The sequence below is a fragment of the Ranitomeya imitator genome, chromosome 1 (assembly GCF_032444005.1).
Source record: "Ranitomeya imitator isolate aRanImi1 chromosome 1, aRanImi1.pri, whole genome shotgun sequence".
NCBI lineage: Eukaryota > Metazoa > Chordata > Amphibia > Anura > Dendrobatidae > Ranitomeya > Ranitomeya imitator.
This window is the reverse complement of record NC_091282.1, coordinates 918,053,898-918,081,643: the sequence shown is the minus strand read 5'-3', so window position 1 is coordinate 918,081,643 and position 27,746 is coordinate 918,053,898. Positions and strand designations below refer to the sequence as shown.

At 42.8% G+C, this 27,746-nt stretch overlaps 1 protein-coding gene across 1 annotated transcript in view; it reads left to right on the top strand.

Annotated features, from left to right (window-relative positions):
- Positions 1–27,746, top strand: part of LOC138654949 (ras association domain-containing protein 6-like) — a 112,575-nt gene that overhangs the window by 16,544 nt on the left and 68,285 nt on the right. The window contains exons 3-4 of the mRNA XM_069743535.1: positions 1,721–1,869; positions 14,898–14,995. Of these exons, the coding sequence (XP_069599636.1) occupies positions 1,721–1,869; positions 14,898–14,995 (247 nt within the window). The remainder of the gene's footprint in view (positions 1–1,720; positions 1,870–14,897; positions 14,996–27,746) is intronic.

Here is a 27,746-nt window from a genome sequence, read left to right as displayed (position 1 = left end):
TATCAAAAACAAAATTGACCAAATTAGAGAAGACTTGAAAGTACAACTCCTCTGTATAACACAGGTCAATGCTCTTCCTCCATAACCTTCTTCCCCACCAACTAAGAAAAGCTTGTTAATTTTTGTCTCCATGTCACACCTCACAATTTGTGTACTTGACCCTACCCTATCCCACCTCCTTATAACCTTACCACTATACTTTTCCAAGCCAAAACACCTCTATTCAACCTCTCATTAACCATTGATGTCACCAGTTCCTCTTTCAACCATGCAACCACCACACCTATTCTGAAGAAACCATCCCTTGACTCCCATTATACTCGTTACTCAAAATGAGCAATTGAGCATCAGGGATTGCTCGGTTTGAGTAACGAGAAATCAAGCATTTTAGTGCTCATTCATCTCTATTAAGTCTTAAATCTCTTAAAGTCAACTTTATCTCCTTCCAAAATTACTTTAGTTCAGGGCAGAGCCAGAAAATATGGTAAAGCATACATCTATGGAAGTTGCATCTACAGCAAAGGTTAGATTCTGTTAAAGGGAATCTGTCAGGTCATTTTTGCCCATCTAACTCTTATTGTTGTATATTATTCCTTTGTGTTGCTGTAAGAAAAATGTAGGCAGAAAATTTATTGTCGTATGTTGGCTAGTCAAATGTATGTTAATGCCAAATGAATATTCACCATTTTCCCTGCCCTAATCCTGCCCATCTGTCTGCTGGTGCCAGTGATTCAGTCAGACTTCCCTATGACTGAGGATCTCATCGCAGTCCTCAGACTGGCTGTCTGCACTTCTGACCCGAGCATGACAGCTGCATATAAATAAATACTGTCATGCTCATGTCCGAAGAGAAGACTGCCAGTCCAAGAATTTCAATGCAATCCTTGGGCGAGTAATACGGCAGTCCGACTGAATCAGTGACACCTAATCAACAAATATTGGCTCCACAGCACCTCATGGAAACAAAGGGTTAACGCACGTCATATCCAAGAAGTCCTTCTTGGAATACGTCCCAACACCAGATAATGAATAGGAACAGCGCCTCACGAGTTGGTGAACTTGCATCACATTTATTCTACCTCCTGTTGCGACTTTTCAATCAAAATATCTCTTTATCATTATCTGCTGTTTGAATCAGTGACACTAGCGCAGAGGGGTGGACGGGGGGGAGGTATAAATATTCATTTTGCTAATCATTCTTGTCCAGTCTAATAAATATTAAATAAAAAAATTATATTTTATTTATACTGTAATTATTTGGTCTTTGCAGGATTCTTGTAGGTGTTTTCATGTTTTAGTATTTTCCTGCTGACTACTGGTAGTTTGTTTCATGCTTGAATACTACACTCTTAATAAATGTTAATACATACCTTAGACTCTGTAGCCAACAGAGAAGTCGGCCCATTTCTCCAGGAACCAATAAAACCCCCTCAAAAAAACTAATAAAATAATAAAAAGTAAAAACAACATAACAATGTATTACTTATATATTACAGTACAGTTCGTGGGTCGTGGGGTAAAAATTACTTGCCTTGCCCCATGCGGTGGCAATCCATGCTAAATCACTGAGCATTGCGACTGAAATGTGCACGAGTGTCTGCAGCATTTTGGGAACATTAAAGACAAAAATTGAAGCAGCAATAATACTTAGAATAAGCAAATAGATGGGCCTTTACTGCTTATGTGTCTGCTTAACACAAAGCTCTTTATCTTATCACAGGATGATGGGAAACAGATTGTTTTATCTGGACTTATTGAGATATTCTGGGGAGTCCAACGACCCATTAGATTTCAAATGCAAGACGAAAAATGTGTTTCTTCAGAATGTATCCAACTGCCCGAAGTTATTGGATCAAGCATAACAAAGAGGTATTCTTCATGCGAAGCGACAACTTAGAACAAGCTGTATTTTCAGTGTTTCATTTTTTCATAATACTTTTTTTGCTAGTGGAATCTTCATAGTATATTCTAGTTGTGAGGATACTGGATTTCTAATTAATGTAATATCCATTAATATTAAAGGTTTCCAACTGATCATTTATAGGATCTTCTGCAACATGAGTCACATAAGTTACACAAGAGCTTACTCCCTAATTTACTTTAATGAGAAACTCCATACGTACAACCTCGAAAAAACAGTGAAATTCATTGCTACAATGTTTTATTTCCTTCTAAACTTATTTCTGCATGATCTAGTTCCATGCTCCCTATTAAAAGACTTTCTTCATGGAGACATGCCCGGTCCATCTAAACCATTGGGGAGCCAGAACAAATACTGTAATTGCTGTGTAAATCAAGTTCCCACAATAACAAACTTGAGCTTCCCATGTATATATGATCATTGACAGTTTGCTTGGGGTGCCAGGAATTGAACCTATCTATATTAAAATCTAAACTATCTACATTAAATAAAAATTAGCAATCTTGCAATTCTCACCCCAGATACAAAGCTTACGACTAGCCTCATGGTTCTTGTTTTGTCTCATCATCATTACTGGCAGAATTATAAAATAAAGTCTGTAACCTCTACACTCAGTAGATAACACAGAATACACTATTCACAATAGGTGATGCTCTCCTCCATACATAATAATTAGTGATGAGCGAATATACTCGGTACTCGAGATTTCTCGAGCACGCTTGGGTGTCCTCTGAGTATTTTTTTAGTGCTCGAAGATTTAGTTTTCATCACAGCAGCTGAATGATTTACATCTGTTAGCCAGCATAAGTACATGTGGGGATTCCCTAGCAACCAGGCAACCCCAACATGTAGTTATGCTGGCTAACAGATGTAAATCATTCAGCTGCTGTGATGAAAACTAAATCTCCCAGTACTTACAAATACTCGGAGGTCACGCGAGCGTGCTCGGGAAATCTCGAGTAACGAGTATATTCGCTCATCACTAATCATTATAATAATAATGATAATAATTGATAATAATGATCTTTCCTCAGTGCTTGCCTCGAAAGGTCTTATGTAGAAGTTAATGAACAAGAGCCAATTTATTGCTGTCTATGTTCATGTGGCTTCCTATCCAGAATGGAAAGTATGAGTCTAGTATTAATCTTAGTGATCATTGTAAAAATTACAGGATTTTATTTATAATGTAGACTATAATATGAAAAATAGAAAAAGTTAGAGAAAATGTTTTAAAAAAAAAATTAAGCATAAAAACCTGGTTTAAACAATGGGTAATTTTCGAATTATACATTTCCTTTAACCCCTTAATCCCATATGACGTACTATCCCGTCCAGGTGACCTGGGACTTAATTCCCAGTGACGGGATAGTACGTCATATGCGATCGGCTGCGCTCACGGGGGGAGCGCGGCCGGGTGTCAGCTGACTATCGCAGCTGACATCCGGCACTATGTGCCAGGAGCGGTCACGGACCGCTCCCGGCACATTAACCCCCGGCACACCGCGATCAAAGATGATCGCGGTGTGTCGGCGGTGCAGGGAAGCATCGCGCAGGGAGGGGGCTCCCTGCGGGCTTCCCTGAGACGATCGGTACACGGTGATGTACTCACCGTGTACCGAGCGTCTTCTCCCTGCAGTCCCCGGATCCAAAATGGCCACGGGGCTGCATCCGGGTCCTGCAGGGAGCACTTCCGGGTCAGGATCAGGCTGCAGCTGCAGCTCTAATCCTGCCCGGCTGTATGTCAGATCACCGATCTGACAGAGTGCTGTGCACACTGTCAGATCGGTGATCTGTGATGTCCCCCCCTGGGACAAAGTGAAAAAGTAAAAAAAAAAATTTCCACACGTGTTAAAAAAAAAAAAAAAAAAAAAATTCCTAAATAAAGAAGAAAAAAAAAATATTATTCCCATAAATACATTTCTTTATCTAAAAAAAACAAACAAAACAATAAAAGTACACATATTTAGTATTGCCGCGTCCGTAACGACCCGACATATAAAACTAGCCCACTAGTTAACCCCTTCAGTGAACACCGTAAGAAAAAAAAAAAAACGAGCCAAAAAACAACGCTTTATTATCATAATGCTGAACAAAAAGTGGAATAACACGCGATCAAAAAGACGGATATAAATAACCATGGTACCTCTGAAAACGTCATCTTGTCCCGCAAAAAACGAGCTGCCATATAGCATCATAACCAAAAAAATAAAAAAGTTATAGTCCTCAGAATAAAGCGATGCCAAAATAATTATTTTTTCTATAAAATAGCTTTTATCGTATAAAAGCGCCAAAACATAAAAAAAATTATATAAATGAGGTATCGCTGTAATCGTACTGACCCGAAGAATAAAACTGCTTTATCAATTTTACCAAACGCGGAACGGTATAAACGCCTCCCCCAAAAGAAATTCATGAATAGCTGGTTTTTGGTCATTCTGCCTCACAAAAAATCGGAATAAAAAGCGATCAAAAACTGTCACGTGTCCGAAAATGTTACCGATAAAAACATCAACTCGTCCCGCAAAAAACAAGACCTCACATGACTCTGTGGACCAAAATATGGAAAAATTATAGGTCTCAAAATGTGGAGACGCAAAAACTTTTTTGCTATAAAAAGCGTCTTTTAGTGTGTGACAGCTGCCAATCATAAAAATCCGATATAAAAAACGCTATAAAAGTAAATCAAACCCCCCTTCATCACCCCCTTAGTTAGGCTAGGTTCACATTGCATTAATGGGTTAACGCTAACGGACAGCGTTGCACAGCGAAAATGTCACAATTAACGCCGTGCAACGGGTCCGTTAGCACAGGGGTCCCCAACTCAAGTCCTCAAGGCCCACCAACAGGTCATGTTTTCAGGATTTCCTTTGCATTGCACAGGTGATGCAATTATTACCTGGGCAAGACTAAGGAAATCCTGAAAACATGACATGTTGGTGGGCCTTGAGGACTGGAGTTGGGGACCCCTGCGTTAGCACACCCATTGACAGCAATGTGATTTTTGGGTGTAGCGCATCGCTAGAGCGTGCCAATTTCGGCTCGCGCTAGCAAGGTGCCGTTCTTTTGTGGCGCGCCTCGGACGCTGCTTGCAGCGGCGTGCCCGAGGTCCGATCCCCGATCTTCCAGAGCGGGGACGTTAACGCGACCACTAAACACGACACCTAAAAAGACATTGCGTTAGCGCAATCCGCTAGCGCTAAACGGATTTCCCTAACGCAATGTGAACCTAGCCTTAGGGAAAAATAATAAAATTTAAAAAAATGTATTTATTTCCATTTTCCCATTAGGGTTAGGGCTAGGGTTAGGGTTTGGATTACATTTACGGTTGGGATTAGGGTTGGGATTAGGGTTAGGGGTGTGTCAGGGTTAGGGGTGTGGTTAGGGTTACCGTTGGGATTAGGGTTAGGGTTGGGATTAGGGTTACAGTTGGGATTAGGGTTAGGGGTGCGTTTGGATTAGGGTTTCATTTATAATTGGGGGGTTTCCACTGTTTAGGCACATCAGGGGCTCTCCAAACGCGACATGGCGTCGGATCTCAATTCCAGCCAATTCTGCATTGAAATAGTAAAACAGTGCTCCTTCACTTCCGAGCTCTCCCGTGCGCCCAAACAGGGGTTTACCCCAACATATGAGGTATCATCGTACTCGAGACAAATTGGACAACAACTTTTTGGGTCCAAGTTCTCTTGTTATCCTTGGGAAAATAAAAATTTGGGGGGCTAAAAATCATTTTTGTGGGGAAAAAAAGGATTTTTTATTTTCACGGCTCTGCGTTGTAAACTGTAGTGAAACACTTGGGGGTTCAAAGTTTTCACAACACATCTAGATAAGTTCCGTGGGAGGTCTAGTTTCCAATATGAGGTCACTTGTGGGGGGTTTGTACTGTTTGGGTACATCAGGGGCTCTGCAAATGCAACGTGACGCCTGCAGACCAATCCATCTAAGTCTGCATACCAAATGGCGCTCCTTCCCTTCCGAGCACTGCCATGCGCCCAAACAGTGGTTCCCCCCCACATATGGGGTATCAGCGTACTCAGGACAAATTGGACAACAACTTTTGGGGTCCAATTTATTCTGTTACCCTTGTAAAAATACAAAGCTGGGGGCTAAAAAATCATTTTTGTGAAAAAAAAAGAATTTTTATTTTCACGGCTCTGCGTTATAAACTGTAGTGAAACACTTAGGGGTTCAAAGTTCTCACAACACATCTAGATAAGTTCCTTGGGACGTCTAGTTTCTAATGTGGGGTCACTTGTGGGGTTTTTTTACTGTTTGGGTACATCAGGGGCTCTGCAAATGCAACGTGACTCCTGCAGACCAATCCATCTAAGTCTGCTTTCCAAATGGCGCTCCATCCCTTCCGAGCTCTGCCATACGCCCAAACAGTGGTTCCCCCCCACATATGGGGTATCAGCGTACTCAGGACAAATTGGACAACAACTTTTGGGGTCCAATTTATTCTGTTACCCTTGTAAAAATACAAAACTGGGGGCTAAAAAATAATTTTTGCAAAAAAAAAAAAAACTATTTTAACGGCTCTGCGTTATAAACTGTAGTGAAACACTTGGGGGTTCAAAGCTCTCAAAACACATCTAGATAAGTTCATTAGGGGGTCTAGTTTCCAAAATGGTGTCACTTGTGGGGGGTTTTAATGTTTAGGCACATCAGGGGCTCTCCAAACCAACATGGGGTCCCATCTTAATTCCAGTCAATTTTGCATTGAAAAGTCAAATGGCGCTCCTTCCCTTCCGAGCTCTGCTATGCGCCCAAAAAGTGGTTTACCCCCACATATGGGGTATCGTCGCACTCACGACAAATTGCACAACAACTTTTGTGGTCTAATTTCTTCTCTTACCCTTGGGAAAATAAAAAATTGGGGGCGAAAAGATCATTTTTGTGAAAAAATAAGATTTTTTATTTTTACGGCTCTGCATTGTAAACTTCTGTGAAGCACTTGTTGGGTCAAAGTGCTCACCACACATCTAGATAAGTTCCTTAAGGGGTCTACTTTTCAAAATGGTGTCACTTGTGGGGGTTATGAAAGGCAATTCAGTACCACAATGGACATAGCGGTCAGAGCACATACAGTGATCTGACAATAACCCAAAATAATAGAACGAGCTCTGAGACGTGGGAACTCTGCAGACCGCAATCCCTAATCCTCTCCAAACAATACTAGAGGCAGCCGTGGATTGCGCCTAACTCTGCCTATGCAACTCGGCACAGCCTGAGAAACTAACTAGCCTGAAGATAGAAAATAAGCCTACCTTGCCTCAGAGAAATACCCCAAAGGAAAAGGCAGCCCCCCACATATAATGACTGTGAGTTAAGATGAAAAGACAAACGTAGAGATGAAATAGATTCAGCAAAGTGAGGCCCGACTTTCTTAATAGAGCGAGGATAGAAAAGGTAACTTTGCGGTCTACATAAAACCCTAAAGAAAACCACGCAAAGGGGGCAAAAAGACCCTCCGTACCGAACTAACGGCACGGAGGTACACCCTTTGCGTCCCAGAGCTTCCAGCAACAAATTAGACAAGCTGGACAGAAAAAATAGCAAACAAATAGCAAAGAAGAACTTAGCTATGCAGAGCAGCAGGCCACAGGAACGATCCAGGGAAAAGCAAGTCCAACACTGGAACATTGACAGGAAGCCAGGATCAAAGCATTAGGTGGAGTTAAGTAGAGAAGCACCTAACGAGCTCACAAGATCACCTGAGGGAGGAAACTCAGAAGCCGCAGTACCACTTCCCTCCAACAACAGAAGCTCACAGAGAGAATCAGCCGAAGTACCACTTGTGACCACAGGAGGGAGCTCTGCCACAAAATTCACAACACATGGCGTCCCATCTCAATTCCAGTAAATTTTGCATTGAAAAGTCAAATGGCGCTCCTTCCCTCCCGAGCTCTGCCATACGCCCAAACAATGGTTTACACCCATATATGGGGTATCAGCGTACTCAGGACAAATTGGACAACAATTTTTGAGGTCCAATTTCTTCTCTTACTCTTGGGAAAATAAAAAATTGGAGGCGAAAAGATCATTTTTGTGAAAAAATATGATTTTTTATTTTTACGGCTCTGCATTATAAACGTCTGTGAAGCACTGGGTGGGTCAAAGTGGTCACCACACATCTAGATAAGTTCCTTAGGTTGTCTACTTTCCAAAATGGTGTCACTTGTGGGGGGTTTCAATGTTTAGGCACATGAGGGGCTCTCCAAACGCAACATGGCGTCCCATCTCAATTCCTGTCAATTTTGCATTGAAAAGTCAAATGGCGCTCCTTCCCTTCCGAGCTCTGCCATGCGCCCAAACAGTGGTTTACCCCCACATATGGGGTATCAGCGTACTCAGTACAGATTGTACAACAATGTTTGGCATCCATTTTATCCTGTTACCCTTGGTAAAATAAAACAAATTGGAGCTGAAATAAATTTTGTGTGAAAAAAAGTTAAATATTCATTTTTATTTAAACATTCCAAAAATTCCTGTGAAACCCCTGAAGGGTTAATAAACTTCTTGAATGTGGTTTTGAGCACCTTGAGGGGTGCAGTTTTTAGAATGGTGTCACACTTGGGTATTTTCTATCATATAGACCCCTCAAAATGACTTCAAATGAGATGTGGTCCCTAAAAAAAAAATGGTGTTGTAAAAATGAGAAATTGCTGGTCAACTTTTAACCCTTATAACTCCCTAACAAAAAAAATTTTGGTTCCAAAATTGTGCAGATGTAAAGTAGACATGTGGGAAATGTTACTTATTAAGTATTTTGCGTGACATATCTATGTGATTTAAGGGCATAAAAATTTAAAGTTGGAAAATTGCGAAATTTTCTAAATTTTCGCCAAATTTCCGTTTTTTTCACAAATAAACGCAAGTTATATTGAACAAATGTTACCACTAAAATGAAGCACAATATGTCACGAGAAAACAATGTCAGAATCGCCAAGATCCGTTGAAGCGTTCCAGAGTTATAACCTCATAAAGGGACAGTGGTCAGAATTGTAAAAATTGGCCCGGTCATTAACGTGCAAACCACCCTCGGGGCTTAAGGGGTTAATTCAGCATAAAAAGTGAAAACAAAAAGTGAAGGCAGTGGTATAAGTGCAACTGATGCAGACCATGATACTTATGTAGGAATATGTGATTTAAAGGGAATCTGTCACCAGATTTTCGCTACCTCATATGAGAGCAGCACAATGAAGGAAAAGAGACCTGACTCCAAATAGGGTGCAGCAGTTGTGACACATTCAGAGTTTGTAGATGTAGCATGTAGCAGAGCTAAGAAAGCTAACCCCGCCTACACTACAGCTCTCTGTATATTCTGTTGAGAGTGAGCTGCTTATCAAGGAAGGGGTGTGGTCCATCTAGCAGGCGCATGAGCTGCAGTCCAGTAAGTAAACAGTATACAGTCAAAAAAGAGAAACATCACTGAAAGATGAATTTCATCCCCTATCTCGTGCTGTGCTCAGATTACTTAGCAAAAACCTACTGACAGATTCTCATTTAGTGTTCTTTGCTTTGTTATTTGGCCTGGTTGCCAATAAAACAAACAAACACACATACATAGATACCACAAAGATGTGTGGAATATCATATACACACATGGTCAAAATTGTTGGTACCCCTCGTTTAATGACAAAAAACCCACAATGGTCACAGAAATAACTTGAATCTGACAAAAGTACCATATATACTGAGTATAAGCTGAGATTTTCAGCCCATTTTTTTGGGTTGAATGTGCCCCTCTTGGCTTATACTCGAGTCATGATCGGTGGGGGAGGGGGAGCGACGACTGTCACATACTCACCTGCTAACGGCGCTCCTGGCGTGGTCCCTGTATGTCCCATGGTCTCCGGCGCCCGCAGCTCTTCCTCTGTTCAGCAGTCACGTGGTACCTCTCATTAAAGTAATGAATATGAACCCCACTCCCATATGGGTGGAGCCGCATATTCATTACTGTAATGAGCGGTATCAGTGACCGCTGAACAGAGGAAGAAGCTGCCGGCGCCGGAGACCATCTGTCCAGGAAAAACTGCCCAGGACCGTGCCAGGACCAGGTGAGTATTTCATATTCAACTTTCCCCGTTCCACCGCTGTTCCATCTTCCGCATCCTCTGCAGTGGTTGTTCAGGTCAGAGGGCGCGATGACGTATTAGTGTGCGTGCCACTCTCTGTCTGAACAGTCACTGTGGAGAGACAGGACGCTGAGGAGCAGCGGGCAGTAATGAGAGGTGAGTATGTCATTTTTTTTATTGCAGCAGCATTATATGTGGCACATTTTTATATGGAGCATCTTATGGGGCCATAATGAACTGTATGGAGCATTAAATGTAGCACATTTTTATATGGATTATCTTATGGGGCCATAATGAACTGTATGGAGCATTATATGTGGCACATTTTTATATCGAGCATCTTATGGGGCCATAATGAACTGTATGGAGCATTATATGTGGCACATTTTAACACTTAACCTACTGATGTCTCATTCAATTTTACTTTTATTGGTATCTATTTTTATTTTTGAAATTTACCAGTAGCTGCTGCATTTCCTACCCTAGGCTTATACTCGAGTCAATAAGTTTTCCCAGTTTTTTGTGGCAAAATTAGGGGTCTCGGCTTATATTCGGGTCAGCTTATACTCGAGTATATACGGTAATAATAAATAAAAGATCTATGAAAATGAACAAATGAAAGTCAGACATTGCTTTTCAACTATGCTTCCACAGAATTAAAAAAAAAAAAAAAAAAAAAAAAAAGGTCTGGACAGAAATTATGGTAAAAACTTGATTCCAGCTCACCTAGTAGCTCTGTGCTCATCCACCTGGGGCTCAGACACTGGCCTCGCCCTGGCCTCACATCAAGGAAAATAGGAAAAATTGGAGTCTGGCTTGACAGGACTGGATTTTCCTTTTATTTTTATTTTTTAAAAAGAAAATATAGTGCACACAAAAGAAAAATTTACATGGTCGACATGACCCAGTCGACAAGTTTTGGCTGCTCTAAGCAGCCTTGCTCTTGAGTCATGAGTAAGACTGCTTAGTGTAGTCGAAACGTGTCGACTGGGTCATGTCGACCTTGTACATTTTTCTTTTCTATGCACTATATTTTCTTTTGAAAAAGAAAAGGAAAATCCAGTCCTGTTGAGCTGGACTCCAATTTTTCCTATTTTCCTAGAAATTATGGTACCCCTGAAAATAATGTGACAAAAGGGACATGTTAAATCAAGGTGTGTCCACTAATTTGCAGCACAGGTGTCTACAATCTTGGAATCAGTGGGCCTGTATATAGGGCTACAGATACTCACTGTGCTGTTTGGTGACATGGTGTGTATCACACTCAAAATGGACCAGAGGAAGCGAAGGAAAGAGTTGTCTCAGGAGATTAGAAAGAAAATTATAGACAAACATGTTAAAGGTAAAAGTTATAAGACCATCTCCAAGCAGCTTGATGTTCCTGTTACTACAGTTGCACATATGATTCAGAAATTTATGATCCATGGGACTGTAGCAAACTTCCCTGGACGTGGCTGCAGGAGAAAAATTGATGACAAATCAAAGAGATGTATAATACGAATGGTAACAAAAGAGCCTAGAAAAACTTCTACACAGATTATAGGTGAACTTCAAGCTCATGGAACATCAGTGTCAGATCACACTATACGTTGTTGTCTGAGTCAAAGTGGACTTCATGGGAGATGACCAAGGAGGCCACCATTATTGAAACAAAATTATAAAAAAAGCCAGACTGGAATTTGCCAAACTACATGTTTACAAGCCCCAAAGCTTCTGGGAGAAAATGCCCTATGGACAGATGAGACAAAAATGAAACTTTTTGGCAAGGCACATCAGCTTTATGCTCACAGACGGAAAAATGAAGCATATCAAGAAAAGAACTGTTAGGTCTCGAGTTCCCACTTCTGCACAGGGGGAATCTCGGGCCGTCTCCGCTGCGGTCTCCCATTCCTATCCAGCCGCAGTGGAGTCTGCTCAGCAGGGACATCGGTCCCGGCGTCTTGCTCGGTCTCGCTCTGTACAGAGAGTTACTGCTGCTTCTTCAGCTCCTGCCATTAAAGTCAGTGCTGGTCAGCAACGAGCGGACTTCTCTGGGACTAAGTCCTTATTTGCGCACACTGAGCATGCCCAGGGCAAGATCTCCCGTTGGAGATCGAGGGTCATGTGCTCAGGCTCTGCAGCGCATTCCATTGGTCCTCTCGGCAGGTCTTGGAAGGGCAAAGTTTCTGTGGCCACTTCCTGTCCTGCAACTATATAAACTGCGCATGACCGCACGGCCATGCGCTAGTGTACAATTATTGTGTGTGTGTGTAGATGGATGTATGTCGATGGATGAAAGCTCCTAAGTATCCCTCCCTAGAGTTGTTGATTGCTCGCGGATGATGGTAGCTCTCTAGCGCCCGACTATCCATCTGTATGTTACACACATCACAACGTCCTATAGCTGTGCCTGCCAGTACGGCGCCGTGCGCTTGCATTGCGCTTTCCATACCCAAGCCTGGGTGGTTAGTGGCGTCCGTCAGTGCGGCATCGCACGCACTCTTGTGCTCTTTTATTACTAATAAGGTTCATTACACACCCAGTTGCGGTGTTGTGCCAGCAAGGGTCTAATCGGACTTCAATCCCTTTCGGGGTTAAGTTTGCTGACTACTTGCTCGCGCTCTATGTGCGGTACCGCGGTCCTGTGACTTAACAGGATTGCTTTCTTCACATTGGGTGAGGTTTTACCCACGTGTTTATACTTTTAGTACCGCCATATAGTCTGTCGTTTACTAGCAGCGGGTTTCGCCTGCACGGTGGACCCCGGACTGCGAACGCATCTATATCATCTTACTTGGTGCGTTCCGCCAGTCTTAACAAGAACACTGTCCCTACTGTGAAACATGGAGGAGGATCTGTTATGTTCTGGGGCTGCTTTTCTGCATCTGGCACAGGGTGTCTAGAATCTGTGCAGGGTACAATGAAATCTCAAGACTATCAAGGGATTTTAGAGAGAAATGTACTGCCTAGTGTGAGAAAGCTTGGTTTCATACGCCGATTATGGGTCTTGAAACATGATAATGACCCAAAACACACAGCTAAAAACACCCAAGAATGGCTAAGACCTAATTCATATTGAGCATCTTTGGAAAGAGTTAAAACATGCCGTCTGGAAAAGGCAACCTTCAAGCATGAGAAAACTGGAGCAGTTTGCTCTTGAGGAGTGGGCTAAATACCTGTCGAGAGGAGCAGAAGTCTCATTGATAGTTACAGGTAGGGTTGAGCGAAATGGGTCGGCCATTTTCAGAAGTCGCCGACTTTTGGCAAAGTCGGGTTTCATGAAACCCGACCCGACCCCTGTGTGGGGTCGGCCATGAAGTCGGCGATCTTCTGAATCTGGTATCGGAATTCCGATCCCGAGTTCCGATATGTTTGCAATATCGGAAATCGGTATCGAAATCCATATTTAAGTGTAAAATAAAGAATTAAAATAAAAAATATCGCTATACTTACCCTCTGACACGCCCTGGTACTAACCGGCAGCCTTTCTTCCTTCGAATCAGCGTTTGCAGGACCTTGCAGTGACGTCGCGGCTTGTGATTGGTCGTGCGACCGCCCATTTGACCGCTCGCGCGACCAATCACAAGCCGCGACGTCACCGCAAGGTCCTGCAAGCGCTGATTCTTAGGAAGGAAGGCTGCCGGAAAGAAGCAGGGCGCGTCCGAGGGTGAGTATATACCTAATAGGAATACCTAATAGGAATATACTCACCCTCGGACGCGCCCTGCTTCTTTCCAGCAGCCTTCCTTCCTAAGAATCAGCGCTTGCAGGACCTTGCGGTGACGTCGCGGCTTGTGATTGGTCGCGCGAGCGGTCACATGACCAATCACAAGCCGCGACGTCACCGCAAGGTCCTGCAAATGCTGATTCGAAGGAAGAAAGGCTGCCGGAAAGAAGCAGGGTGCGTCCGAGGGTGAGTATATACCTAATAGGAATATACTCACCCTCGGACGCGCCCTGCTTCTTTCCAGCAGCCTTCCTTCCTAAGAATCAGCGCTTGCAGGACCTTGCGGTGACGTCGCGGCTTGTGATTGGTCGCGCGACCGCCCATGTGACCGCTCGCGCGACCAATCACAAGCCGCGACGTCACCGCAAGGTCCTGCAAGCGCTGATTCTTAGGAAGGAAGGCTGCCGGAAAGAAGCAGGGCGCGTCCGAGGGTGAGTATATACCTAATAGGAATATACTCACCCTCGGACGCCCCCTGCTTCTTTCCAGCAGCCTTCCTTCCTAAGAATCAGCGCTTGCAGGACCTTGCGGTGACGTCGCGGCTTGTGATTGGTCGCGAGAGCGGTCACGCGACCAATGACAAGCCGCGACGTCACCGTAAGGTCCTGCAAGCGCTGAATCGAAGGAAGGAAGGTTCCCGGTTAGTACGAGGGCGCGTCCGAGGGTGAGTATAGCGATATTTTTTATTTTAATTCTTTATTTTACACTTAAATATGGATCGCAGGGCCTGAAGGAGAGTTTCCTCTCCTTCAGACCCTGGGAACCATTGGAAACCCAATGCACTTTTGAAAAAGTCGGGTTTCGTGAAACCCGACCCGATCCTATAAAAGTAAAAGTCGCTCAACCCTAGTTACAGGTTTTGTTTGATTGCAGTGATTGCCTCAAAAGGATGTGCAACAAAATATTAAGTTAAGGGTACCATCATTTCTTTCTAGGCCTATTTCATGAGTATTATAATTTTGTAAATTCTGTGGAAGCATGGTTGAAAAGCAATGTCTGACTCTCATTTGTTCATTTTCATAGATTTTTATTTATTATTACTTTTGTCAGATTCAAGTTATTTCTGTGATCATTGTGGGTTTTTCTGTCATTAAACGAGGGGTACCAACAATTTTGACCATGTGTGTATAAATCTGTAACCCTCATTTTACTGTATTCAATGTCAAATATAGACACTTGCTTTTTTTTTTAGTGGAATGATGCGCTGGGGTGAATTTGATGATCTTTATCACATTGAAGAAATAGATGAGCCTGTCACAAATTCAGATTTTGAGTTGGACTCAAAAGACGGTAAAATTTTTTCAATATTTAACCCCATAATGCACTAAAAGACTTAATGGAAAGATGTAATGTCATTGTCTACATGGTAATAAAGTCATGGAGGGATTTATTATATAAAACATTATAAATATATACATTTGAAACCAGAATTTTACATACACTATATAAAATGACACATAAGCTTGTTTTTCTGAATATCTGACATAAAATCAGAATAAATTTTCCCGTTTCGGTCAATTAGGATTACCATTATTATTTGCCAAATGCCAGGATAATGAGAGAGAGAGAGAGAATGTTTTAAGGCATTTTTATTTACTACAAAGTCAAAAGTTTACATACACTAAGATTACCATGCCTTTAAACAATTCTGGACTTCCCATATGATGATGTCATGTGTTTGGAAGTTGTTTTGGCAACATTTGAGTTAATCAGAGACACACCTGTGGATGTATTTTAATACAAACCTGAAACACACTGCTTCTTTGTGTAGCATCATGGGAAAGTTTATAGAAATCAGCCAAGATATCAGGAAGAGAATTGTGGACTTGCACAAGTCTGGCTCAAATTTGGGTACAATTTCTAGATTCCTGAAGATGCCTCGTTCATCTGTACAAACAATGATATGCAAGTACAAACGAGATGGAAATGTCCAACCATCATACCGCTCAGGAAGGAGACTGGTTCTGTGTCCCAGACATGAACATGCTTTGGCGCTACATGTGCATATCATCCCAAGGACAATAGCAAAATACCTTCTGAAGATGATGGCAGAAGCTGGTAAGATTGTGTCAATATCCACAGTGAAATGAGTACTGTATCAATATGGGCTGAAAGGCCACTCTGCCAGGAAGAAGCCCTTACTCCAAAAGAAGCATAAAAGGCCAGATTAATGTTTGCAAATGCACACAGGAACAAAGATCTTAATTTTTGGAGATATATCCTGTGGTCTGATGAAACTAAAATTAAAATTTTTGGGCATAATAACCATCGTTACCTTTGGAGTAAAAAGGGAGACGCTTGTAAGCCTAAGAACACCATCCCAACTGTGAAACACGGGGGTGGCAGCATCATGTTGTGGAGTTGTTTTGCTGTAGGAGGGACTGGTGCATTTCACAAAATAGATGGCATCATGAGAAAAGAAGATTATGTGGCAATACTGAAGCAACATCTCAAGATATCAGTCAGGAAGTTAAAACTTGGGCGGAAATAGGTTTCCAAATGAACAATGACCTGAAAAATACTGCCAAAATGGTAACAAATTAGCTTAAGGATAACAAAGTCAATGTTTTGGAGTGGCCATCCCAAAGCCCTGATCTCAATCCTATTGAAAATTTATGGACAAAGCTGAAAAGGCAGGTGTGAGCAAGGCTACCAAAAACACCTTGATCAGTTACACCATTTTTGTCCGTAGGAATGGGCCCAAATTCCGACTAACTAGTTGAAGAAGTTTGTGGAAAGATATCACAAAAGTTTGACCCAAGTCATTCAGTTTAAGGGCAATGGTACCAAATACTAATGAAATGTATGTAAACTTTTGACTTTGCAGTAAGTAATAAAAATGCTTTAAACATTCTCTTTCATTATTCTGGCATTTGGCAAATATTAATAATTATGGTAATCCTAATTGACCTAAAACTTATTCTGATTTCATTAACAACAACAAGCTATAGTATATAATGCCAATAAAAACAGCATTTATTTAATCATGATTAAAATTTATACATAACACTAATGTATTCAAGTTAACTGCATACCAAGTGGAGAGAGCCAGCACAATTTGTATAATACAGTGACAAGAGTGCCTGCAGACTGCAGTGTAATTAAAGCCACTAATACATAACATTTAATAGAGGGATATACTGTTCCCTGTATAATTATTTGGCTAATGGTACAAGGGAAAGGGCAGCACTTAAATAAATGTAGGGCTTGTGTGTGGCGTCCCCACTGCCCCAATGCATGTTTCGCTTGAAGATTTCATATCAGATATTAAGAAAAACATGCATATGTGTCTTATTATATAGTGGATGTAAACTTCCGGTTTCAACCGTATATATATATATATATATATATATATATATATATATATATATGTATATGTATATATTTATTATTATTATTATTTATTGTTATAGCGCCATTTATTCCATGGCGCTTTACATGTGAGGAGGGGTATACATAATAAAAACAAGTACAATAATCTTAAACAATACAAGTCATAACTGGTACAGGAGGAATGAGGACCCTGCCCACGAAGGCTCACAATCTACAAGGGATGGGTGAGAATACAGTAGGTGAGGGTAGAGCTGGTCATGCAGCGGTTTGGTCGATCGGTGGTTACTGCAGGTTGTAGGCTTGTCTGAAGAGGTGGGTCTTCAGGTTCTTTTTGAAGGTTTCGATGGTATATATATATATATATATATACATACAGTATATATAGATACATATATTCCTCTCTGTCCATATAGAGAAACACAGTACATCTTACAGTTATATATACACTGCTCAAAAAAATAAACAGAACACTTTAACAACACAATGTAACTCCAAGTCAATTACACTTCTGTGAAATCAACCTCTCCGGTTCTAAAGCACCACCAATTGCGAATCAATTTCTCCTGCTGTGAGCGTACTAGTAATAGGTATGTGTACAAGGGCAGAAGGCAGGCAGAAGAGTGCTTCACAGATAGTGTTGTGACTGGACTAGTAATAGGTATGTACAAATGGTACAATGTTGTGAATTCTGTGGCTGAATTCACTTCTGTGGTCACAAGTGGTATTGCAGTCTCTGGGCTTCCTCCCTCAGGTGTTTTGGTGAGCTCGTTGGCTGCCTTGCTATTTAGCTCCACCTGAGTCTGTCTTCCTTGCTCCTTGTCAATGTTCCAGTGTTGGATCTGAGCTACTGCATCTTTCCTTGGGCCTGCTGCTCTGCTAGATAAGTGCTTCTAGTTTGTTTTCTGTTTTTTCTGTCCAGCTTGCTATTAACTTTTGCTGGAAGCTCTGAGAAGCAAAGGGGTGCACCGCCGTGCTGTTAGTTCGGCACGGTGGGTCTTTTTGCCCCTTTGCGTGGTTTTCGTTTTAGGGTTTTTTGTAGACTGCATAGTTCTCTTTGCTATCCTCGCTCTGTCTAGAATATCGGGCCTCACTTTGCTGAATCTATTTCATTCCTACGTTTGTCTTTTCATCTTGCTAACAGTCATTATATGTGGGGGGCTGCCTATTCCTTTGGGGTATTTCTCTGAGGTAAGTCAGGCTTGTATTTCTATCTTCAGGCTAGTCAGCTCCTCAGGCAGTGCCGAGTTGCATAGGTAGTGATAGGCGCAATCCACTGCTGCTTATAGTTGTGTGAGGATAGATCAGGTACTGCAGTCTACAGAGATTCCACGTCTCAGAGCTCGTCCTATTGTTTTTGGTTATTGCCAGATCTCTGTATGTGCGCTGATTATTGCACGCTGTGTTGCCTGATTGCCAGCCATAACAGTACAAGGAGCCAACCAATGATTCCCAATAGAGGGAAAAAAGAAATCCTGACATCATTTTTTTTTCTTAGCTCTGTCTTCAGTCTTTTTTTTCCCCTAGACATTAGAGTGCTTCAGGACACAGCTGTGGACATGGATATTCAGGCTCTGTGCTCCTCAATGGATAATCTCGTTGTAAATGTACAAAAGATTCAAGATAATATTGATCAGAAATCGATGCTAGAACCAAGAATTCCGATTCCTGATTTGTTTTTTGGTGACAGAACTAAGTTCCTGAGCTTCAGAAATAATTGTAAGCTATTTTTGGCCTTGAAACCTCATTCTTCTGGTAATCCTATTCAACAGGTTTTGATTATTATTTCTTTTTTGCGCGGCGACCCACAGGACTGGGCGTTTTCTCTTGCACCAGGAGATTCTGCATTGAGTAATGTTGATGCATTTTTCCAGGCGCTGGGATTGCTTTACGATGAGCCTAATTCAGTGGATCAGGCTGAGAAAAATCTGCTGGCTTTATGCCAGGGTCAGGATGATGTAGAAGTATATTGTCAGAAATTTAGGAAGTGGTCAGTACTCACTCTGTGGAATGAATCTGCACTAGTGGCTTTGTTCAGAAAGGGTCTCTCTGAAGCTCTTAAGGATGTAATGGTGGGATTTCCTATGCCTGCTGGTTTGAATGAGTCTATGTCCTTGGCCATTCAGATCGGTCGTCGCTTGCGCGAGCGTAAATCTGTGCACCATCTGGCGGTATTGTCTGAGAGTAAACCTGAGCCTATGCAGTGCGACAGGACTATGACTAAAGTAGAACGGCAAGAACACAGACGTCTGAACAGACTGTGTTTCTATTGTGGTGATTCTACTCATGCTATTTCTAATTGTCCTAAACGCACTAGGCGGTTCGATAGCTCTGCCGTTATTGGTACTGTACAGTCAAAATTCCTTTTGTCCATTACCTTAATGTGCTCTTTGTCATCGTATTCTGTCATGGCGTTTGTGGATTCAGGCGCTGCCCTGAATCTGATGGATTTGGATTATGCTAAACGTTGTGGATTTTTCTTGGAGCCTTTGCGGTGTCCTATTCCGTTGAGAGGAATTGATGCTACACCTTTGGCCAAGAATAAGCCTCAGTACTGGGCCCAGCTGACCATGTGCATGGCTCCTGCACATCAGGAAGTTATTCGCTTTCTGGTACTGCATAATTTGCATGATGTGGTCGTGTTGGGGTTGCCATGGCTACAAACCCATAATCCAGTATTGGATTGGAACTCTATGTCGGAAACCAGCTGGGGTTGTCAGGGAGTACATGGTGATGTTCCATTTTTGTCTATTTCGTCATCCATTCCTTCTGACATCCCAGAGTTCTTGTCGGACTTTCAGGATGTATTTGAAGAGTCCAAGTCCGATGCCCTACCTCCGCATAGGAATTGTGATTGTGCTATCGATTTGATTCCTGGTAGTAAATTCCCTAAGGGTCGTTTAATTAATTTGTCCGTACCTGAACACACCGCTATGCGCAGTTATGTGAAGGAGTCCCTGGAGAAGGGACATATTCGCCCATCGTCGTCACCATTGGGAGCAGGGTTCTTTTTTGTAGCCAAGAAGGATGGTTCGCTAAGACCGTGTATTGATTACTGCCTTCTTAATAAGATCACTGTTAAGTTTCAGTATCCCTTGCCATTGATTTCTGACTTGTTTGCTCGGATTAAGGGGGCTAGTTGGTTTACTAAGATTGATCTTCGTGGTGCGTATAATCTGGTGAGAATCAGGCAGGGAGATGAATGGAAAACGGCATTTAATACGCCCGAGGGTCATTTTGAGTATCTGGTGATGCCGTTCGGACTTGCCAATGCTCCATCTGTTTTTCAGTCTTTTATGCATGACATTTTCCGTGAGTATCTGGATAAATTCTTGATTGTTTACTTGGATGACATTTTGATCTTCTCAGATGATTGGGAGTCTCATGTGAAGCAAGTCAGAATGGTTTTCCAGGTACTGCGTGCTAATTCCTTGTTCGTGAAGGGATCAAAGTGTCTCTTCGGTGTGCAGAAAGTTTCATTTTTGGGGTTCATCTTTTCCCCTTCTACTATCGAGATGGATCCGGTTAAGGTTCAGGCCATCCAGGATTGGACCCAGCCGACATCTCTAAAAAGTCTGCAGAAATTCCTGGGCTTTGCTAATTTTTATCGTCGCTTCATCTGTAATTTTTCTAGCATTGCCAGACCATTGACCGATTTGACCAAGAAGGGTGCTGATTTGGTTAATTGGTCTTCTGCTGCCGTGGAAGCTTTTCAGGAGTTGAAGCGTCGTTTTTGCTGTGCCCCTGTGTTGTGTCAACCTGATGTTTCTCTTCCGTTCCAGGTCGAGGTTGATGCTTCTGAGATTGGTGCAGGGGCGGTTTTGTCACAGAGAGGTTCTGGTTGCTCAGTGTTCAAACCATGTGCTTTCTTTTCCAGGAAATTTTCTGCTGCTGAGCGTAATTATGATGTGGGCAACCGAGAGTTGCTGGCCATGAAGTGGGCATTCGAGGAGTGGCGTCATTGGCTTGAGGGTGCTAAGCATCGCGTGGTGGTTTTGACTGATCATAAGAACCTTACTTATCTTGAGTCTGCCAAGCGCTTGAATCCTAGACAGGCCCGTTGGTCGTTATTTTTTGCTCGTTTTGATTTTGTGATTTCATACCTTCCGGGCTCTAAAAATGTGAAGGCGGATGCTCTGTCTAGGAGTTTTGTGCCCGACTCTCCGGGGTTATCTGAGCCGGCGAGTATCCTCAAGGAAGGAGTCATTGTGTCTGCCATCTCTCCTGATTTGCGGAGAGTGTTGCAGAAATTTCAGGCTAATAAACCTGATCGTTGTCCGGCCGAGAAACTGTTCGTCCCTGATAGGTGGACTAGTAAAGTTATCTCTGAACTTCATTGTTCGGTGCTGGCCGGTCATCCAGGAATCTTTGGTACCAGGGAGTTGGTTGCTAGATCCTTCTGGTGGCCGTCTCTGTCGCGGGATGTGCGTGCCTTTGTGCAGTCCTGTGGAATTTGTGCTAGGGCTAAGCCCTGCTGTTCACGTGCCAGTGGGTTGCTTTTGCCCTTGCCGGTCCCGAAGAGGCCTTGGACACATATTTCGATGGATTTCATTTCTGACCTTCCCGTTTCTCAAAAGATGTCGGTCATTTGGGTGGTCTGTGATCGCTTTTCTAAAATGGTCCATCTGGTGCCCTTGGTTAAATTGCCTTCCTCCTCTGATTTGGTGCCTTTGTTCTTCCAGCATGTGGTTCGTTTACATGGCATTCCTGAGAATATTGTTTCTGACAGAGGTTCCCAGTTTGTCTCGAGGTTCTGGCGAGCCTTTTGTGGTAGGATGGGCATTGACCTATCTTTCTCCTCGGCCTTCCATCCTCAGACTAATGGCCAGACCGAACGAACCAATCAGACCTTGGAAACATATCTGAGATGTTTTGTTTCCGCTGACCAGGATGATTGGGTGTCATTTTTGCCGTTGGCTGAGTTCGCCCTTAATAATCGGGCCAGCTCGGCTACCTTGGTCTCTCCATTTTTCTGCAATTCTGGGTTCCATCCTCGTTTCTCTTCAGGACAGGTTGAGTCTTCGGACTGTCCTGGTGTGGATTCTGTGGTGGACAGGTTGCAGCAGATCTGGACTCAGGTAGTGGACAATTTGACCTTGTCCCAGGAGAAGGCTCAGCTTTTCGCTAATCGCAGACGCCGTGTGGGACCCCGACTTCGTGTTGGGGATCTGGTTTGGTTATCTTCTCGTCATATTCCTATGAAGGTTTCCTCTCCTAAATTTAAACCTCGTTTTATTGGTCCGTATAGGATTTCTGAGATTCTCAATCCGGTGTCTTTTCGTCTGACCCTCCCAGACTCCTTTTCCATACATAATGTATTCCATAGGTCGTTGTTGAGGAGATACGTGGCACCTATGGTTCCATCTGTGGAGCCTCCTGCCCCTGTTTTGGTGGAGGGGGAATTGGAGTATATTGTGGAGAAGATTTTGGATTCTCGTGTCTCTAGACGGAAACTCCAGTATCTGGTCAAATGGAAGGGTTATGCTCAGGAAGATAATTCCTGGGTTTTTGCCTCTGATGTCCATGCCCCAGATCTTGTTCGTGCCTTTCATGTGGCTCATCCTGGTCGGCCTGGGGGTTCTGGTGAGGGTTCGGTGACCCCTCCTCAAGGGGGGGGTACTGTTGTGAATTCTGTGGCTGAATTCACTTCTGTGGTCACAAGTGGTATTGCAGTCTCTGGGCTTCCTCCCTCAGGTGTTTTGGTGAGCTCGTTGGCTGCCTTGCTATTTAGCTCCACCTGAGTCTGTCTTCCTTGCTCCTTGTCAATGTTCCAGTGTTGGATCTGAGCTACTGCATCTTTCCTTGGGCCTGCTGCTCTGCTAGATAAGTGCTTCTAGTTTGTTTTCTGTTTTTTCTGTCCAGCTTGCTATTAACTTTTGCTGGAAGCTCTGAGAAGCAAAGGGGTGCACCGCCGTGCTGTTAGTTCGGCACGGTGGGTCTTTTTGCCCCTTTGCGTGGTTTTCGTTTTAGGGTTTTTTGTAGACTGCATAGTTCTCTTTGCTATCCTCGCTCTGTCTAGAATATCGGGCCTCACTTTGCTGAATCTATTTCATTCCTACGTTTGTCTTTTCATCTTGCTAACAGTCATTATATGTGGGGGGCTGCCTATTCCTTTGGGGTATTTCTCTGAGGTAAGTCAGGCTTGTATTTCTATCTTCAGGCTAGTCAGCTCCTCAGGCAGTGCCGAGTTGCATAGGTAGTGATAGGCGCAATCCACTGCTGCTTATAGTTGTGTGAGGATAGATCAGGTACTGCAGTCTACAGAGATTCCACGTCTCAGAGCTCGTCCTATTGTTTTTGGTTATTGCCAGATCTCTGTATGTGCGCTGATTATTGCACGCTGTGTTGCCTGATTGCCAGCCATAACAGTACAAATGGAACAGACAACAGGTAAAAATGATAGGCAATTAGCTAGATAACCTCTATTAAGGAGTAGTTCAGCAGGGAGTGACCACAGATCATTTCTCTGTTCTCATCCTTTTTGTCTGCTGTTTTGGTCATTTTTGCATTTTGTCATTTCTCTCAACCCTAGAGGTACTGTACAGTAGCATGAGGTGGTGTTTACAACCCACAGAAGTTGCTCAGGTAGTGCAGCTTATCCTGGATAGCACTTCAATGTGAGCTGTGGCAAGAAGGGTAGCTGCGTCTGTCAGTACAGTGTCCAGAGCATGGAGCAGATACCAGGAGACAGGACAGTACACCAGGAGACGTGGAGGATGCTGTAGGAGGGCAACAACCCAGCAGCAGGACTGCTATCTCCTCCTTTGTGTAAGGAGGAACAGGAGGAGCAGTACCAGTGACCTGCAAAATGACCTCCAGCGGGCCATTAACATCCATGAGTCTGCTCAAATTGTCAGAAACAGACTCCATGAGAGTGCTATGAGGGCCCGCGACCTCAAGTGGGTGTTGTGCTTACAGCCAAATACCGTGCGGAGAGATTGGCATTTGCAGAGAACACCAAGATTGGCAAATTCATAATTGGTGCCCTGTGGTCTTCAAGAAAGAGAGCAGGTTCACACTGAGCACATGTGTCAGATGTGACAGAGTCTGGAGACACAGTGGAGATTGTTTTGCAGCATGCCAAATTCTCCAGCATGACAGGTTTGGAAGTGGGTCAGTAATGGTGTGGGGAGGCATTTCTTTGGTTTGCCGTACAGCCCTCTATGTGCTGGCTACAGGTACCCTGACTACCATTAGGTACCGGGATGAGATCTTCAGACCCATTGTGAGACCATATGCAAGTGCAGTGGACCCTGGGTTTCTTCTGATGCATGACAATGTCAGACCTCATGTGGCTGAAGTATGTCATCAGTTCCTGCATAATGAAGGCATTGATGCTATGGGCTGGCCTGCCCATTCCCCAGACCTGAATCTAATTGAACACATCTGGGACATTATGTCTCCTTTAAACCACCAACGCCACGTTGCACCACATACGGTCCATGAGTTGATTGATGGTTTAGTCCAGGTCTGGGAAGAGATGCCTCAGGAAACCTTCTGCCGCCTCATCAGGAGCATGCCCAGGTGGTGTAGGCAGGTTATACAGGCAAGTGGATGCCACATACACTACTGAGCATCATTTCCTTGTCTTGAGACATTACCATTGAAGTTCGATGAGCCTGTAATTTATTTCTTCTCTTTGATTTTGAGTATCATTCCAAATCCACAGCTCCATGGGATATTATATTTTTATGTTTTATTGTTCAGTACTGTATAATGAATAAAGATTTGCAACTGGAATATTTTATTCAGTGATATTTAGGATGCGGTGTATATATTGTAACTGTCAGAGAAAAGAAAATAATGATCTGGGTGTAAAGGCAAAATGAGCAATTGTAAGTACACAGTGCTAAATAATATGCTTTGGATATGATTACAATATACAAACCCCTACACAACCTTTGACATACCTATACATCATGGTCAGGTAAGTTCCCAACGTATAGGTATGTCATGATGATCACCGAGAGCTCGGCTTTCGTGATAGTTGAACTCTGGCTGTTACTGCCAGGAGAAGTATCTGCACTGCACTCAACTGTATAACCTCATAAATGCCTCTATCAATATAAATCACAGCACTTGGAAGGCTAGGAGAGGTGGTTCCTTCTCCCACTTGATCGGCGCCCCTGCAACTCCAGCGAGAGGTCCCAGTTGTTGTCATGGAAGCCAGAGGTCATCATGGCGACCCCTGGGTCTGTCTGCAACAGTGGCCTGCTTAGACCATGCCAGGAGCATGGTCTAAGAGGCTCCTGTCAGTGTAATACTGAAAGGTATAATACATTGCAGTACTGGTGCACTGCAATGAATTATACCAGCGATCAGAGTAATGAATGTTAAAGTCTAATAGAGAGAATAAGTAAAAAAAAGTAACAAAAAAGTTTTAAAAAAATTGAATGAAAGAAAATGAATAAAATATTCTTCCAAAAATATGTATATTTATGTAAAAAAAAAAAAAAAAAAAATTAGAAAAGTACACACACTTCATATTGCTACATCTGGAGCAACCCAACCTATAAAACTGTCAAACAAGTTAACCCCTTCAGGGAATGCCATGAAAAAATAAATAAAAAGCGTGTAAAAAAAACTATGCGATTTCATCATACTGCCAAACAAAAGGTGAAATAAAATGCAATCAAAAAGTCAATTGGAGATAAAAATAGTATAGCTGAAAAATTCATCTTGTCCTGCAAAAAAACAAAACCACCATACAGCTTCCCATAAGCAAAGAAATAAAAAACGATAGCTGTCAGAATGTAGAAATAAAAAAAAATTACTTTTTTCAATAAAATAGTTTAATTGTGTAAAACGCTAAAAAAAATAACCTAAATGTGGTATCGCTATAATCATACTAATCCGAAGAATGAAGCTGTCTAATCAGTTTTACCATATTGTGAATGGCGTAAAAAACAAAGCAAAAAAACAATTAATGGATTTCTGTTTTTTGTTCTTTTTGCCACCCCAAAATTCAGAATAGAAAGCAATAAAAAAAAGTTATGTGCCTGAAAATCTTACCAATAAAAATATCAATTTGTCCTGCAAAAACCATCTCTCAGATTACTCTGTTTGCAGAAATATATAAAAAAATTATAGTTTTCAAAATAAGCGTTTTTTTAGTGTGTGATAGCAGCCAAACATAAAACATTAAAAATATATAATTCTGAGAAAGAACGCTGTAATCGCAACGACGCGAAGAGCAAAGTAATATAATCACTTATACCACACAAGGAACAAATTAAAAAATAAAACCAATTATTGACCTGCTATTGATTTGTTTATTCTGCCTCCCAGAGATCATAGTAAGGCCGGTTTCACATGTCCGTTTATTTCCGGTACCGCATCAGTGCTGCAAGGATGGCTGGCAGGGAAGAAGCGCTACAGTAAGTGCTGTTCCCCGGCACCAGGTACTGAAGACGGCTCTCATCATTCTGCTCCAGCTGTGAGTTTTGCCTGGCTTGTTAGGAAAAATAGGGGGAACCAGCGCCAGGTTTTTCATTCATTTATTTAGTTATAGTGCAGACGGCGGGTCATGAATACCCCCGTCATCCGCTCATGCTGTCACTGTTATTAGCAGCAGGTGTAGGTTGATGGGAGTAATAGTCCCAAAAGCCCCAAACTGCTGTCATTGTTCTGACTTGAATATAACTCTCATTATTCTCCTCTGCTCGCTTCGATCACCGGCAGAGCAGGGGAGAATGACGAGAGCCATCTTCAGCACCCGGACATGTCTACTTGTGGGGCACACGGACACACGGTCTGTGGAAGCACACTGACGTGCACAGACCCACTCATTTGAAAGGGTCTCTGTGCATCAGTGTCTCCGGTACGTGTGAAAACTGCCACCGCACGTACAGGAGATACGGATGTGTGAAAGAGGCCTTAGGCTCACAATTATCTTGCACTCTACTCTGAGCGCTTACACTGGAGATGTAAATATCTTTGTAAATCTGTATAAATCCCTGAAATATGTGATTCAGACACAGAACTCCTAGTGGAAGATTCCTTATAATGAGGCAGATGGAGACACTGTGGACGCCATCTGGCCTATTATTTGATGGTGTCCCTCTTTTTAAGCATGCATAAAACCACGGTTGGCCATAGGTTTATGAACTTCTGAAAAGAAAGACACCATTGAATTAAAGGGACTCTGTCACCTGAATTTGGCGGGACTGGTTTTGGGTCATATGGGCGGAGTTTTCGGGTGTTTGATTCACCCTTTCCTTACCCGCTGGCTGCATGCTGGCTGCAATATTGGATTGAAGTTCATTCTCTGTCCTCCATAGTACACGCCTGCGCAAAGCAATCTTGCCTTGTGCAGGCGTGTACTATGGAGGACAGAGAATGACCTTCAATCCAATATTGCAGCCAGCATGCAGCCAGCGGGTAAGGAAAGGGTGAATCAAACACCCGAAAACTCCGCCCATATGACCCAAAACCAGTCCCGCCAAATTCAGGTGACAGGTTTCCTTTAAGGCCAGACAGAGTTCAGAGTATCTTTGCTGCCTCATTATAGTGAAAGCATCCCTCAGGCTGCCATCACACTAGCAGTATTTGGTCAGTATTTTACATCAGTATCTGTAAGCCAAAACCAGGAGTGGAACAATCAGAGGAAAAGTATAATAGAAACATATGCACCACTTCTGCATGTATCACCCACTCCTGGTTTTGGCTTACAAATACTGATGTAAAATACTGACCAAATACTGCTAGTGTG